Genomic DNA, 16,665 nt, shown 5'->3' with positions numbered 1-16,665 from the left:
ATCAGCTTGAAGGCATTTTATGAGAAGAGACTAAGGAATGTCTAGGAAATGCAGGTTCATCTCCAGTGATCAAAACTCATTAGGAATGTTTCCAAGCCTGTGAATTTATTGTTCTAGGATGGAGAGTCTACAAACTCTGGGCAATCGCTCTTTACATCTCCATCTAGATGACAAGCTCTGATTCCAAATAGTGAATATTCCCTAATAAGCCACCTGCATCATGTCCTGTATTTTATTGCCAGAAAAAAAAAAAAATCCTTCAGAGGTGAGAGGCAGGCCATGCTCCCATAGATAATTTATGCCTTTCTTCCCCTCTTCCCTGCAGATTGCTTATTGCACAAGTAAAATTAATAGACACACATTTAATCTGACAGTCATGCAGTTATACTGGTTGAAAGCAGCATGACTGACATCATAAGGGTGGGAAGAAAATGCAGTGATGAGCTGTATAGAAATGGGCTGGCACAGGCTGTGCTAGGACTCTTGATTCTGTATAGGACTTGGCTAGTTGCAAGAGAAGACTTCTGCCTCCTCCATCAACCACAAACAACTAGGAAAAAGTGTGATCATAGCTGAAAGGTTTAGGAGGAAGACAGACTTATAAAATAAAATTATTTGGACTTTGTGAAAAGGTCCAAATAAAAATAAATACATGTTAAATATAAAATTAAAAAAATAATAAAAAAAAAAAACATGTTAGGAGAACATTGAGATGTGTTTGGGCAGGAAGAAGAGGTCTTAAGTATGGACAGACATCTCTGGGAGGCCATGGCTAGGATTAGAGGTATACAAGAATAGATTTAATTTTCCTGATTCTTGTTCAAATTTGAAATGCTTGAAAAGACATTGCCATGAGCTCCAAGAATCTGTTAATGTCTCTGAGAATGTGATCACACTACTGGCATAGGGGACCTAAGGAACAGGCTGGTTGAAAAGGACAGTTTGACTTTGTTAGATACTGGAACTAATGATCAAGAAGCTTATGCAAGAAAAAAAAAAAAAAAAAAAAAACAACAACAAAATAATTTTCAGGCAGGCCAGCTCTTTGATCTAGCTGATGCATGGCCACAGGAATGCTAGGAAAGAAAGAGGCAGGAATGCATCTAGAAATGAGGAAAGGGGCTGTCTAAAGCAACTATGAACCTTTTCTTTGTAATACTAGTGTCTTGCATACATTTCAGAATTTTCCCACTTTTATTGTATTACTTGTGCAAGTGATATAAATTATTCATGAATTCCATGGATGTCAAGTACTATTTGCTTTGACTGTACTAGTGTGTCCTGTCCTGTCTCAGCTGAGATAAATGATGTCAATATAGAAGTCATAGCTGAGATAAATGATGTCAATATAGAACACATAGCACAGACATATTATGACTACCATTTAACATTTTTAAATACCATTTATTATAAAAGCTAGTCTTTTAAATCTTGTACAATTTTGACTATGCTTCCCGTTTCTGTTGTCCTTCTTCCGTCCAAATGCAGCTACCGATAAAAGCACACATAAGCTTCCTGCACACAAGTAGTCTTGTAGCCTCAAAGCAACAAGTCTTCCCTGTTTCCCATACAACAATCCTTGATAATAATATGAGATAAGGATGAAGATAAACAGAAGGAAGAGAGTAGTTCTTTTGATAGCCAAAACAACAACAACAAAAAAATAATCCATCACAAACAAGGACAAAGCAATTCCACTGTGGAAATAACCTTTCTTGTTATCACTGGCTGTTGTTACAGGGATGACAGTGAGAGCCAGCATGACAGTCACTGGACTCCCTCCCTCTTTTATCAGCCCTGTACTTTGATTTTTAAGAAATTGTTGATGAAAGGGAAGAACTGCATGTAGCAAGTGCACCCAGGTTGAAGTGCTGAGTCACTGTCATGAAGGCTGCAGAAATTTCTGTGGAACTCATTAGAACAAAGCTGCTGTATGCTTACCAGTAAGAATCAATTTTGACTGTCACAAGTGGGAAGAAACAATATGAAGGGTGCAGAGATCAGAAAGTGTTGTTGCTACTCACAAAGAACCCAGAAGACATGATGATCATATGTTGTCCTTTGTGGCAGGACCACTTGGACACTTAGGTTTCATATTGAATTTTGCCACAGTGATCATTACAGTCCTATCTCCTCTCTTGACCTATAGTCTTGAGTTTTGGGGAACATGATCATTCTACTAAATCAGCTACTGCACATTCAGATCTGATTGGAAGTGCGCTAAAGCCTTTAGCGCCTGTGTTCTGATCCCAGGTCTGCAATGTTATTTTTATGAAGAGGCCTTCGACGGAAGTATCAATACTAAGGAATGTCTGGCCCTGGCTGTGAATTTTACTTCTGTCCTACACCAAAGAGTTGCATTGGAAATGTGAGGCTGATATCATGATGAAGGCAGGAGGTCAGCCCTCCCTAATAGATACCTGGTACCATCTCCAACCATTCAACAGTATTTCTTTCACCTGACATCCAGAGGAAGGAGATCAGGTTGAGCCATTCCTGACTAGATAGCGTCTGTATCTTACACTGCAACTTCTCATGGACAGCCTCTGACACTGGACTGTTGTCCTTCCCATACAACCATCTACTCTCTGTGAGGGCTGCTGTCACTTCTTGTTGGCCTATTGCCCATTCTAACATGGAAACTGTAGTTCCTGTGGGAAGACTAAAGAGAAACTTTACTCTCAAAAGTAAACAGTCAGCTGTTGTACTGTTATGGAATTGGCTGTGTCAATCCCATAGTCCTCAAGATTCAATACAAAAATGTCATCAGTTAACGATTGCCTATTCTCTTTAAATAATACCCATTACTACAGACCCAAACACACTGATCTGGGAAATTGAGAAGGAGATAGAAGACTACACTCACAGAAAGGGGTTGTGTTAGAAATAAAAACAACTAAAGGTTGTGAAAGAGTCAAAAATCTTTGGGAAATGATTTGAAAATGGTGTGCCAGAGTATCTAAGGGTGTTTTGTTACCACATTATACTAAATTGTACTACATACTTGCTAAGATGATGCCATGTTTTGTAAGGTATCAGAAATTAGATGGTTGAATAGAATATAAAACCAACAAGGCTGGAAGAAATATCACATCAGGAAATAATAAGCAGGTTATATTTATTGAATATCTTGCTGCCAACTGAGGAAATATGAATTCCTTCCTTTTCTTTCCCAGGACTAGCTCTTTGGAATGAACGAGGTCAATCCAGTACCTGCCTCACCCCTGGCATTCTGTTCCTTAAGATATTGCTGATAAAAGAGTAGAGCAGGGCTCACAGATGTAGACCCAAGGGGGTACACTGGGCAGTTCTTGTTACTGCCTCACAAATTTAAACTGTTGTGATTGATTGGCTCTTCAAGAGTGGTGTTTCTTTGACACAGTTATGCCTGCGGGTAGCTTTATAGCCTATGTAGTATTGGAACAGTTTCCCACAGTGATAAAGCAGTTTGTAAAGAGTGAGGGTGACACGGATTGGTTCAAGGCTAGTGATGGAGAGTGAAAGATGCCTAATTATTGCAGATATTTTGACTCTTCCTGTGGGCCTGTGTTAAAGGGCTACCAGTTGGGCTTGAATAACCCACACTACCTGAGCCCTAAGCAGTAAAAATGCTGCTTGACACACTGTGCATTTGCCTAATCAAAAGTCAGTAATGTGTAGGATCTTGGACCTAATCTCCCTTATTCTTTCTCCCTTTCTCCTTTCCTGTTTGGAAAGGTCTTCCCTTTCCAGACAATCTGAAGTCTGGTCATTTATCGTTCTGTATAAGGGCAGTATATATAAAGTATATATATAAGCTGTATGTATAACATAAGGTGTAAGTCAAAAGGAAAAAGGAACTCTTTAAGGGTCACAGGGGTAAGAGTAATCCAGACAACTTGTGAAAGATAGAGAAGAGAGAGAACACACAGCAGTTCAAGATTTTTCAGAGTTGACCTGAACCTTCACAGCTGACTCACAGCTGTGAGTGGCATAAAAGGCCAGTCACATTCTCTTCCTTGCACCAGCTCTGATATGTGTGGCCTTAGCATTCTGGAAGGTAAACTGATAGAAAACATTCATGTCTTTATGTGGTTAACTTCTCAAGTGTCATGCTTAGAATGTGTTCACAACAGGTCAGGGAAGCAGCATTAAGAAGCTCCTACATGTGCTAGTCAATAGATCATCTCAGCTATAATACACCCTCAAATGAAGAATTAAAACACATGCTTAGGCAAGAGAAGAACTTCACCTTTAATTAACCCTTGCTTTCTATTCCCAACAGAAAGCTTTTCATGTAACTATGGACTAAACCTCTTTTACTACACTGGCTGTTTTCTTTAGTCACTAGTATGTAGCAGAGCTGAGATCTGTTTAATATTGCATTTGACTTTACCATTCATGCAAAGTTTAGGTGAATCTGCAGTTCTTTTACTCTATGGGCCTGGGGCATTTATGTATTTCTAATTAATAGGAATGAGCTTCCCAACATGCTTTATTTCTGTATGGAATCAGAACTAAAAGCAGAGTACACAAAGTGTACTGTCCTGTACTACTGATTATAAACTTGATGGCAGCAAATTCAGTTTCCTAATAAGTCATTTAGAATTAGAATAGTTCAGTTGGAAGGGATCTGAAAAGAGTTGAACTGCCTGACCACCTAAGGGCTAACCAAAAGTTAAAGCATATTATTAAGGGCATTATCCAAAAGCCTCTTGAACATCATCAGGCATGGGGCATCAACCACCTCACTGGGAAACCTGTTCCAGTCCTTGACCACCCTAACTGTAAAAATTTTTTACCTAATATCTAGTCTGAACCTTCACTGGTGCACATTTCTGCCATTCCTTCATGTTCTATCATTGGTTATCAGGGAGGAGAGATCAACACCTCCCTTTCCATTTCCCCTGCTCAGGAAGTTGCAGAGAGCAATGAGGTCACCACTTAGACTCTGTTTTTCCAGATTAGTCAACCTAAGCATCCTCAGCCTAGGACATGCCTTCCAGCCCTTTCCAACCAAAGACTGTAAGTCTTTGCTGCCTTCTTCTGCATGCATTCAAGTATTTTAATATCCTTTTTATATTGTGCAGCCCAGAACTGCACACAATATTCAAGGAGAGGCCACACTAATGTTAAATACAGTGGGAAAATCACTTCTTTTGACAAGCTGGCTATGCTGCGTTTAAGGCAATCCAAAATGTTTGCTCGCTTGGCTGCCTGGGCTCACTCATGCCTCATGTTAAGCCTACTGTCAGCTATCAGCCCCTTTCTGCTGAGCCAGCCACTTGTCTCCCAGCCTGTGCCTGGGTTTGGTATTACTATGTCCCAGGTGCAGAACCCATCACTTTCCTTTGCTGAACTTCACGCTGCTGATGATTGCCCAATGCTCCAATTTATCTAGATTGGAGGCCTCTTTAAGGTCTCTTGCAAGCCCTCTGTAAGGCCTCTTGTTTCTCCACAGAGTCAACAGCATCTCCCAATTTAATATCAGTGAACTTGCTAAGGATGCGTTCAGCTTGCCAGGTGATCAGCTCCAAGGCAGTGCTGTCCTACAGCACAGTGGGGGATTGCAGTGGGCAGGTACTTTTCTGGCATCGAGGCCACTTGAGGCAGCCAAGGGAGCCGCCAGGACCCAGCAGCCCTTGTGAGGGCAGCTGACGAGGCACTGGTGGAGCCAGAAGCCTCCCTCCTTGTGCAAAGGCAGCCCCTGGGGAGCATGGGTGGCCAGGGCAGGCAAACAGGGCATGGTGTGGCAGTTTGTGCAAAGAGGGTGCCACACCCCAAAAAGTGATGGACCTACTGCCCTGTCAGGCAAAGGGAGGGGACTTGAGAGGTGCAGAAGAATGGAAACAGGTCCCTGCTTGGTGTCACAGGTGACTCCCTCATTACATGCCTTGCCTTTCCAGCTGCCCTTACACAATAGGTTTGAGGCCCTGGAGCTCAAGGGACAGGGTGGTGAGGATGCAGGGGAAAGTCCACCCAGGATGTTGTCTAGGGCAAGGAAGTCGACTCCACTCCTCAAGACTTCCTCCACCAAGGAAGACAGAAGGGTAATGGTCATAGGTGACTCCCTTCTGAGGGGCACAGAGCACCCCATATGTCAGCCAGACCCTACCCATAGGGAAGTCTGCTGCTTCCCTGGGGCCTGGGTCAGGGACATTAATGGGAAACTTCTTGACCTTGTTCACCCCTCTGATTATTACCCCTTAGTGATAATTCAGGCTGGAGTACTGAGCTTCCTGACCTGGAAGTCTGGGATGGGGAGCAGAAGATACCCCTGCAGTTCATCTGGAAACAGTTAGAGACCTGCTGCTCCACCTGGACTGTCACAAGTCCATGGGGCCAGATGGGATCCAGCTGAGGGTGTTGAGGAAGCTGGCGGATGTGATTGCCAAGCCACTTTCCATCACCTATCAGCGGTCATGGTCATCAGGGGAGGTCCCAGATGACTGGGGACTTGCTAATATGAAGTCCATGTATAAGAAGGGTCGTAAGGAGGACCCAGGGAACTACAGGCCTGTCAGCCTAACCTCGGTGCCAGGAAAGGTAATGGAACAGGTCATCTTGAATGCAATCATGCAACGTACGTGGGACAAGCAGGGGATCAGGCCCAATGAGCATGGCTTCATGAAAAGAAAGTCCTGCCTGGCCAACCTTATCTCCTATGACTGGGTGACCTGCCTGGTGGATGAGGGAAAGGCTCTTGGTGTAGTCTACCTAGACTTCAGCAAGGCCTTTGATGTGGTCTCCCATAATATTCTCCTGGAGAAGCTGGCAGCCCATGGTTTAGACAGGTACACTCTTTGCTGAGTTAAAAACTGGCTGGACAGCTGGGCCCAGAGAGTAGTGGTGAGTGGAGTGAAATGCAGCTGGTGACCAGTCATGAGTGGTGTTCCTCAGGGGTCGGTGTTCAGGCTCATCCTCTTTAGTATCTTTAATGATGAGTTGGATGAGGGAATTGAGTGCACCCTCAGTAATTTTGCAGATGACAGCAAATTGGGGGAAAGTATTGAGCCCTGCAGAGGGATCTGGACAGGATGGGTCAATGGGCAGAGGCCAATGGGATGGGATTCAACATGGCTAAGTGCTGGTTCCTGCACTTTGGCGACAACAACCCTATACAGTGCTACAGGCTTGGGGCTTTGTGGCTGGAAAGCTATGCAGAGGAAAAAGATCTGGGGGTGCTGGTTGATGCTTGCCTGAACATACATGTAAGTAGGCAGTGTGCCCAGATGGCCAAGAAGGCCAATGGCATCCTGGCTTGTATAAGAAGCAGTGTGGCCAGCAGGGCTAGGTAGGGAAGTGATTGTCCCCCTGTACTATGCTCTGGTGAGGCCGCACCTTGAGTACTGTCTTGAGCTTTGGGCACCTCAGTACAAGAAGGACATCGGGACCCTGGAGCATGTCCAGAGAAACTGGTGAAGAGCCTGGAACACAGGTCTTATGAGGAGTGCCTGAGGAAACTGGGGTTGTTTAGTCTGGAGAACAGGAGGCTCAGGTGAGACCTTATTGCTCTCTATAGCTACCTGAAAAGCAGTTGTGGGGGGCTGGGTGTCAGCCTCACCAAAAAAGGCTAGTAGGCTGTGGGTGGTCAAGAGGAGGGGAGGGGACATAGCCAGCACAGCTGACCTAAACTGACCAAAAGGATATTCCATACCCTATGATGTCATGCTCACCAATAATGGCTGGGGGAAAATAAGGAGGGAGGGGCACACACTTGTTATGAAACTGTTTGTCTTCCCAAGAAACTGCTAAACATATTGAGGCCTTGCATCCCAAGAAGTTGGTGAACATCATTTGCTGATGGGAAGTAGAGAATATTTTTCTTTCTCCTTTTGCTTCCATGTGGCCTTTGCTTGTTTTTCTTTTCCTTAATTAAACCTCTCCTTATCTCAAACCTGCAAGTTTTTTTTTCTTTCATTTTTTTCCCATGTTTTCCCCTCCCCCCTTCCCCCCACTCCCAGTCCTACTGAGGATGGGGAGTGAGAGAGCAGCTGTGTGGTACTTAGCTGCCTACCAGTTTTAAACAAAACAAGAACAAGAAATAAATTGTCAGTCAGACAAAATGCATCTTGTTATATTTAAGTCACAGCTTCTTGGAGTTTAGATGCAAACAGTTTTAATTTGTTGTTCTGTAACAGAAGTAAATAGTTTTTTTGTGAGTCCTTTAAAAATAAGGGTACATAAGACAGTCTGCTACAGATGAGGAATGCAAAAAAAATCTGTGTCATATTTAGAAGACAGTAATGTTGCTGACTATTAGGTAATTTGCACTACCGATCCTCTGAGCACTTTAATTAATCACAAAATATTTGAGCTTGGAGGGGTCATCTGGTGTCTTGTCCAACACAAGGATGATGCCTGGTTAGGCGATCAGGCCCAATCAGCATGGGTTTATGAAAGGCAGGTCCTGATTTATAAGCCTGATCTTCTATGACAAAGTGGTGTGCTTAGTGGATGAGGGAAAGGCTGTGGATGTGATCTAAATGACTTCAGTAAGGCAACCCCAAGCAGAGCTACAGGCTGGGAGATGAGAGGTTAGAAAGCTGCCAGGCAGAGAAGGACCTGGGAGTATTGATTGATAGTTGGCTGAATATGAGCCAGCAGTGTGCTCAGGTGGCCAAGAAGGCCAACAGCATCCTGGCTTGTATAAGAAGCAGTGTGACCAGCAGGTCTAGGGAAGTGACCGTACCCCTGTTCTTGGCTCTGGTGAGGCCGCACCTCGAGTACTGTGTTCAGTTTTGGGCCCCTCGCTACAAGAAGGACATGAAGGTGCTCGAAAGAGTCCAGAGAAGGGCAACGAAGCTGGTGAGGGGTCTGGAGAATAAGTCCTACGAGGAGCGGCTGAGGGAGCTGGGTTTGTTCAGCCTGGAGAAAAGGAGGCTCAGGGGCGACCTTATTGCTCTCTACAGGTACCTTAAAGGAGGCTGTAGCGAGGTGGGGGTTGGTCTTTTCTCCCATGTGCCCAGTGATAGGATGAGAGGAAATGGGCTAAAGTTGCACCAGGGGAGGTTTAGGTTGGATATTAGGAAGAACTTCTTTACTGAAAGGGTTGTTAGGCATTGGAATGGGCTGCCCAGGGAAGTGGTTGAGTCACCATCCCTGAAGGTCTTTAAAAGGCGTTTAGATGTAGAGCTTATTGATATGGTTTAGTGGAGGACTTGTTAGTGTTAGGTCAGAGGTTGGACTAAGTCACCTTGGAGGTCTCTTCTAACCTAAATGATTCTGTGATTCTGTGACAATGCTCAAGCACTGTCAGCTGGAACTAGTTGCCCTGGACTATGTTCAGACAGCTTTTGAATATCTATAAGGATATAGATTCCACAAGCACCCTGGGCTACTTGTTCCAGTGCTCAGTCACCCTCACAGTAAAAAATTCCTTTCTTATATTGAAACAGAATTTCCCATGTTTCAGTTTGCTTCCATTCCCTCTTGTCATGTCACTGGCCACCACTGAGGAGAGTCTGCCTTGGTCTGTTTCAGCCTCCCATCAGACAATAAGAGTTCTCTAGGCTAAACAATGCCAGCTCTCATCATTTCCTTATACCAGAAATGCTCCAGTATGTTCATTATCTTTGTGGTCTTTTGTTGGACTCACTCCAGTAAGTCTATAATTTTTTGTGCTGGAGAGGACACAGTACTCCAGGTGTGGCCTCACCATTGCTGAACAGAGGGGAAGGACTACCTCCCTTGATTTGGTGGCATCCTTCCTCCTTAAGTAGCCCAGGTTACCATCAGCTTTCTTGCAGCAAGGGAATATCGATGGCTCATGTTCAACTGGGTGACCAATGGGACCCTTACATCATTTTCTGCTGGGCTGCTTTCCAGATGACCAGTCTCCAGCATGTACTAAGGCATTGGGTCATTCCTACCAAGGTGCAGGAGTCTACATTTCCTTTTTTCAAACATCATGAGGTTCTTCCCTGCCCATTCCTCAAGCCTATTGGGGTCTGAATGGCTGTTCAACCATCTGATGTATCAACTACTTTCTGCAAATTTATTGAGGATTTACTCAGCCCCATCATCTAGATCATTAATGATGAGGCTGCCATAACTTGAGGGTCCACAAAGTAATTGTCTTAAACACTGGTAATGTTTTTACACATAAGGTAATATTCTTAAACACCATGCTTCCTTGTATCAGCAAATTAGAAAAAAATATACTACCTATAATTTATTGTAGTTTTCAGAGCTGCAGGTGGTCACTTTCTTTGAAAAGATCTAGGTGCCACACACACTTGCATTAACCCTGTGCAATAAATAAAGTGAAGTTGCTGTGTATTCTTAACCACTTTTAGAATCTACTCTCATGCTCATGACTGAACATGACTCAAACATTCCTGAACCTTTTATAAATAAAAACATTCTATAAATATACATATTCTCTTGAAGTGAATGACTGTCAATCTCAACAGTCATTTGGTTCCTTTAAGGTCACATAAGAATCAATTACTTCACCAGGCAGCAGAAATTTGTTGTACAGATGAGTGGTTTAGTTGTAACAATGCAAGCAAATCCATTAGTCGAGTTATATCCTTAGTAGTGTCCACAGACTATGTGTTGCTATAACAACTTGTCGAGGATCTCTTTGCTACTCATATGTAAAATGTGGAGATTTGTATCACTTGCATCATTATCAAATCCAAAAGCATAATATGCCATCATGTGCAGAGAACCAGCAATGAAGTTTGGTTCCCCAGGTCACTTAAGAGTAAATCACTTAGTGATTAGTGGGTTACTCAGTGGTAAATTAAAACAGTGTGAGTAAGCAGACTCAGATAACTTAGTCTCCAACATTAATAGTCTGTGCCTGTCCTCCCTCTGCATTAACAAGACAAGAGAGTTATCATTGCATCATGGAGGTATCTGGGAACTGTTCTATCAATACTAACAACAGCAACTTAAGTGGCAACTTCTTGCTGCTTCACTATATGAAGTATTAACACAATAACTTATTTTTATTCAGTATTTACCTCCAGAACACCCAAGTTGTTTGCTGATTTATATAGATTCACAACAGTAGCCAAGCTTACCTGGAAAATTTTGTATTTACTGTGCATTTCTGTATTGGGGAATTACTTCTCATGTACTGTACCTCTTATGCCATCTGCTGTACAGCTTGGGTAGTAGTATCTGTATTCCAATTTCACCAGTTACTATTGTTGACGGTTTTACTAGAAACTGGTCTAACTTTTTGAAATACTGGGAATGCTAATAAAAGTGGCCTTTCACTCAGCCCCATAAACTTGTCTGAAATACTTTAATCTGCTATATTGCTAAATTTTTATGCAAGTCTCAGCTGTCAAAACAATGATGCATTTTCTTTGACCATGTAAAAGAGCTTATAGCACGTAGCTACCATATAGAGATGTCAAACAAATGTGGGATGCCCTCTTATGTCATTTACATACAAACAGGTTATTTTACTTTTGGTAACAAAAGATCAGTGTAAAGGATTAGATTGATCAGCATCCTGCCAGCCTGTGACATTTATTTTCTTGGGCTGGAGGTCTGTACAGTTCTTGGATAAGCTTAACTTTCATAGCATTATAAGCGAAGAACATGTAGCCTGTGAAAAGAAAATGAAAAATCTGTTTGTTTGTTTGTTTGTTTGTTTTTTCACCTTGGAGGAGGATGATGGGGCTTTCTTTGCTCTGACTCCACCTAGAGAGAGCGTACAGAGAAGATGGAACCAGACTCTTCTCAGAGGGGCACAGGGAATGCCCGAGAGGTAACAGACATGGATTGCAACAGGGGAGATCTGTGACGGAGCAGGGGTGTGGACTGTATACTGCAAGAGGCCCCTTCCCATCTAAATCTTTCTGTTACTTTTTTTTTTCTTCTTGGATGGAGATAAAAAAAATACTGCCAGACTTATTACTAAAACTGTAAAGGTTAGGTCTGCTAGCAATGTAAACTGGAAAAGATAAATTCTTCAAGAAGCACCTGCTTGGTCTCACAGTGGAGCTTATAGCCACAGCGAAGTATATGAGAATTTCCTATCCCTGTATTTTACACAGGTGGGGGCAGATCTAAGTATCTCTTCCATGCTGAGATAGACAGAGCACTATTTTGTTGTTTGTGGAAGAGGTTCAAACCGTGTGGATAGGAGAGCTATAAACAGTGTCTCATGATATGTCTCTAGGGTCTGGCACTGTAGAGAAATAAATCTGCACTCCGACCAAGCTTGAGCCTGCTAATAATCCAGGATCAGTGAATGCCATGTGTATTCTGCCTTATTAAAATCTTAAAAATAAAGTCTGTGTTATTTTAAGAAAAAGCCAGTTGTTTCTGGGCCTGTTCTCATTTGTGTCTTCCTCAGCCTTCCTACTGGGATGTCAGGTCACACTGGAATCATTCTGTTACTTGCAGGGGTTCTGAAAATTAACCCATCCCTCGTATAGAAGATGTCCAGGCACAATCCTACAGCACAAAAAGAGGAGATCTGTTTTTCCAGCAACTGACTGACAGTTAAGTATAGAGGAACACTAGTATGTCTACATTGCAGGGGAATGTTTTTTAACTCCCCAGGCATTTGTACCATGCAGCCTGGAAAAGATCTTACCATGTATTTCTGTAGCAAATTTCTGATAAGGCAAGATTTGTGATCCCATGAATGGGACGTAGGGAGAGAAATGAATGCCAACCTTCAAACATACCTATAGAACTGATTCAGTAGATGCTGAAACAAGTGGAAGTAGAGGGCAAGGTGGATATTGTGGATAAGTGAATAGGAAGCTCTTAGCTTCAGTAGATATTAAATTCCAGTCTCACGGGAAGATGACAAATGGACCTCTTCTGTCCACCTCTATTAATTTCAGTAGAGGCTGCCCTGTGAGCCAACAAGTACTGCCAACATACAAGAGGTAAGAAGTTAAAAATTGTTTCCTTATAACAGTAGGTGATACCTCTCTAAATGCCTGCATTTTTAATCATGCAGCAAGTAATTAAACACTTTATTTTTCCTTTTTCTTTTTTTTCTTTTCTTTTTTACTGTCATTGTCAGGAGCTTATGTCTTGCCTGGTAGAGCATGACCCTATATTCATCTGCCATCTCCAGCTTTGGAATTAGCAGTACAAATCTGCACAAGTGATCTTTCTCATGACCTCAGATCTCCAGGTCTCCTCTTCCTTCTAACATTACTTTGTGTATGATTGACAATAACTTCAGAAAGCAAAAGAGGAGGAGGGGCTGTGGAGGATCCCCCCACAGCCTTGGGACAGCACAGGGGAAGAGTCACAGGGGATATTTTTAGAAAAGAATCTAATGGCAGTGACGCGGGGAAGGCACAGAGAAAAACACAGCTGTGAAACCTAACACTTGGCTTCATATATACTGAGAGCAGGAGCATCAGAGAAACAAACTGAGGAGACACAGCAGAAGACAAAAGTGGGAGAAAGGTACGTGAAGATAACAAGAGAATGACAAAAGAGTAAATTACAAAAAAGTAATAAAAACAGAGGAAAGAAAACTCTTAAAGGGAACATGGGAGATAAATGGCTAAAGGACTGAGCCAGTATGTGAGAAATTGAATACAGTGGCCATGTTACATAAATGAACAGAGATGCTTTAGTCACAGATGGACAGGAATTGGTCAGTTGACTTATCAGATCTGTTATTTAGATGATTTGTGACCTGGAATGCTCACCAGCAAGTACCCTGTCTACTGTCTCACCTCTTCCCAAGGTATAACGACTTAAATATTGGACTGTGACACTGCATTAGATTTTATAAATCAGAGGAAAATAGCAGCCATTTCCAGTCTTTAAAGCCAGGTGATGACCTACTCTCTGACTACAGGCCAGTGTGCTCAGAGAGCAGTGTTTTATGTATGAAAACTAATGTCTGTAGTATTAGTTTTGCAGCAATCATACGCCTTCTGCTACTCTCTCTTCACTAAACAAGAAAGAACTAACAGAACTGACTATGTGGAGTCGATAGTGATAATGATGATCCTTTATAAGAGTATGTTGCTAAAGGTAGAATTCTCAAACATAAATTGCTAAGACACTCAAGTCCCCAAAGTGTCTAGGATCCACTTGAAATGACTACATCCAGAATTATAGTCTCATGTTCAACTGCTACCTAAGCCTTATGACTGTTCTTCATTTCTCTTGTTTTGAGTAATACTTTATCCTTCATCATAGTGATTGAGCATCTACCTTGCACTGATGCCTGAATAGATCCAGTAACTAGCTGCTCCTCTTGATCCTAAAAGAATCAAATATATGATCATTCTCAAAGAATGCCTATATTTATAGCCCACTCTTAAATGAAATAGATTGTAGTATAGTCACCTTCTGATCCTAAAGCTTATCTGAGGTGTGGGTGACTTGAATTCAACTAATATACTAAGTTATTTGAGTTTATCCATGCAGACAATTGAAAGATCAAACAGCTACCATTTACTACACAATCCTATCCTGTTGAGACAATGAAAGCTCTCATTGACAAATGTTTGAGTCACATTTATGAATAAATGCAGACCTATAAATATACTGGCTTGCTTTCTCTCTTGAATAGCTGCTTAGTAACCTACAAATGTTTTGCCAAAGGAGACTTGCCTTTTCTCGAATTATACAGATTATGTTCTTTGAACTCAGGAAGTCTAGTAGCAGTTGTGTCTTTCCACAAGCTTTCAGGAAAACTAGCACAAGTGTGAACACTCTGAATAGTCTCCTTCTAAATTAATGAATATAAAAGTGAGAAGTCCAAAGGTTCATGAGTTTGTTACAGTTACAGAAGAAATATAGCTATTTTCCCCAAGTAGCATGCTCTCTGTTTCTGGATCTTTTGCTATCTCATGCTCCCTTCTTTACTAATGCTTTTGTTCAATTTTGTAGCATTTCCTTACAGTTCAATACCTCGTGCAATTTGATCAGCTCAGAAACCAACGCAGTTTGAATTTTTTATCTCAGAACTCAACTCTTGTTCTCCTTCCACAAATCTTACAAGTTTGTATACTGTGCGGGTAGGCCACTGCAATCCCATTGTGTTGTACATTAGGTCCACAGTCTCAGTGTTCTAGTATTCATGCAATTTAATCATGACACTGAGGAAGCTACTTTCAGTGTTGAGCTACAGAAACACGACGACGGACATGAAATCCATCCCTTCCACTGTAATAACTGGCTTCTTCAGAAATGTTAGCACTCAAAAAGTGATAAGCAGCATTCTTAGTAAAACATAGTTGAGCTGAAATACCAAGAGACTGGGTGCTTGTGGTGTGCCTATGCACAGCACTGAGAAACTTAGATCCATTATGTAAGACAGGATTTAAAATCAAGCTTTCAGTCTTAAAGGGCTTTAGGGTCACATTAAAGATCATAACATTCTTCATTCATCTGCAAAGCACTAGGTTATGCACAAAAGCAGGGTCACTTAACAGCATAAAAAAAAAAGGTACTATCTTGATCTTTGCCTCAGCCTTCTGTTCCCACAAGCAACTGTACAACTCCCTTAATACACCAGGTGTGCTATCTTCTATGAAGAGGGTCTCCGCGTTTCTTTTAGTAGCTCAAAAAAAGTGAGATTTCATGCTTGGTGCAGCCCCAATAGAGTCTAATTGCTCTCCAAACATTGCTACAAAAACTATGGATGCTCAGGTAGGAACAGGTCACCATCATACATTTTTAGAGGCTGGGATTTCCACTCATGCTGTTCATGAGATGATTTGTACTTTTTGATGCTAATTTTCATTTCAAACACCACTTCCTTGAATAGAGGATGTGGTTTCTTAGATGCTGTACAAACTGCTTCCTCAACTTGTCCAGAAAAGTCCGAGAAGACATGAGGGGATGCAGTAATTCTTAGTACCACAGTTGGCAGGTACTTAAACCAGGAAAAGGAGCAACAATCTCCATCTAAATATCCATAAAGCAAAGCTGTGCAAGACCCCACTGGGATGTGCCTAAAAGATGCAAATGAGAGCAATATGGTCTTTGCTCTCACAGCATGCATTAACACTTAGCATGGCAGAATTCTAACCACCTCTTCTGAGAGCCATAACAGAGGACAATGAAAGGTTTCAGTGGTTCTCTGAAAAAAAGGAAACCAATTTGCAATGAACAGATGCATTTCTATGAAGCTCTGCAAATCAGGTATCCCCATGGACTCAGCCCTGAGTCTCTCCAGCACATTTTTCCTCATCTGGTGAATTCAACGATGTACATTTTTCACCCATGGGGATTAGAAGCTATTCCTAATTTCATAATGAGAAAAAGAGAATATATTCCTGTTTTCTCTTGGCACTTCTGGGGCATGTGCTCATGCAGAACTTTCACAAATTTTACCTAATACAAGCAGGGAAGGATATTTGTAAGCAAAGAAAGCATTTAGCCCCTTTAGCAGAGAAGGGAACAGCTATTATGTAGGAAATATTCTGTCCTTCTGCAGGTATTGTACTCACCAGAGTTTGTTGGTATCGGAATGCTTTTGTTGGAGAGGCATCCCTAGTCATGTCCCCAGAGACAACCTTTTGTGGAGCAGGGGTTGTTCAGGGCAATGTCTTCCCTTCTGATCTCCACTGCAAAATCATGGAGCGAAGCAGACACGAGGCTTCAGCTAAAATCCCACAGAGCACCCTGAGAGAGAAGGTTACTGGTGAGGGAAAAGACGGAGAGGGAGAGTGTAACCAGAGACTCCCTGCCCCCTCCTGTTCAATCTGTGCTTGGAAATGGCAGGCA

At 42.2% G+C, this 16,665-nt stretch overlaps 1 protein-coding gene across 1 annotated transcript in view; it reads right to left on the bottom strand.

Annotated features, from left to right (window-relative positions):
• Window positions 1–16,439, bottom strand: part of CLCN1 (chloride voltage-gated channel 1) — a 63,489-nt gene extending 47,050 nt beyond the window's left edge. Inside the window, exon 1 of the mRNA XM_032190247.1 lies at window positions 16,389–16,439. Within this exon, the coding sequence (XP_032046138.1) occupies window positions 16,389–16,439 (51 nt within the window). The remainder of the gene's footprint in view (window positions 1–16,388) is intronic.
• Window positions 16,440–16,665: the final 226 nt, after the last annotated feature.

This window comes from Aythya fuligula, chromosome 1, assembly GCF_009819795.1.
Source record: "Aythya fuligula isolate bAytFul2 chromosome 1, bAytFul2.pri, whole genome shotgun sequence".
NCBI lineage: Eukaryota > Metazoa > Chordata > Aves > Anseriformes > Anatidae > Aythya > Aythya fuligula.
Note: the sequence above shows the minus strand (reverse complement) of the source record. Positions and strands in the feature narration are given on the sequence as shown.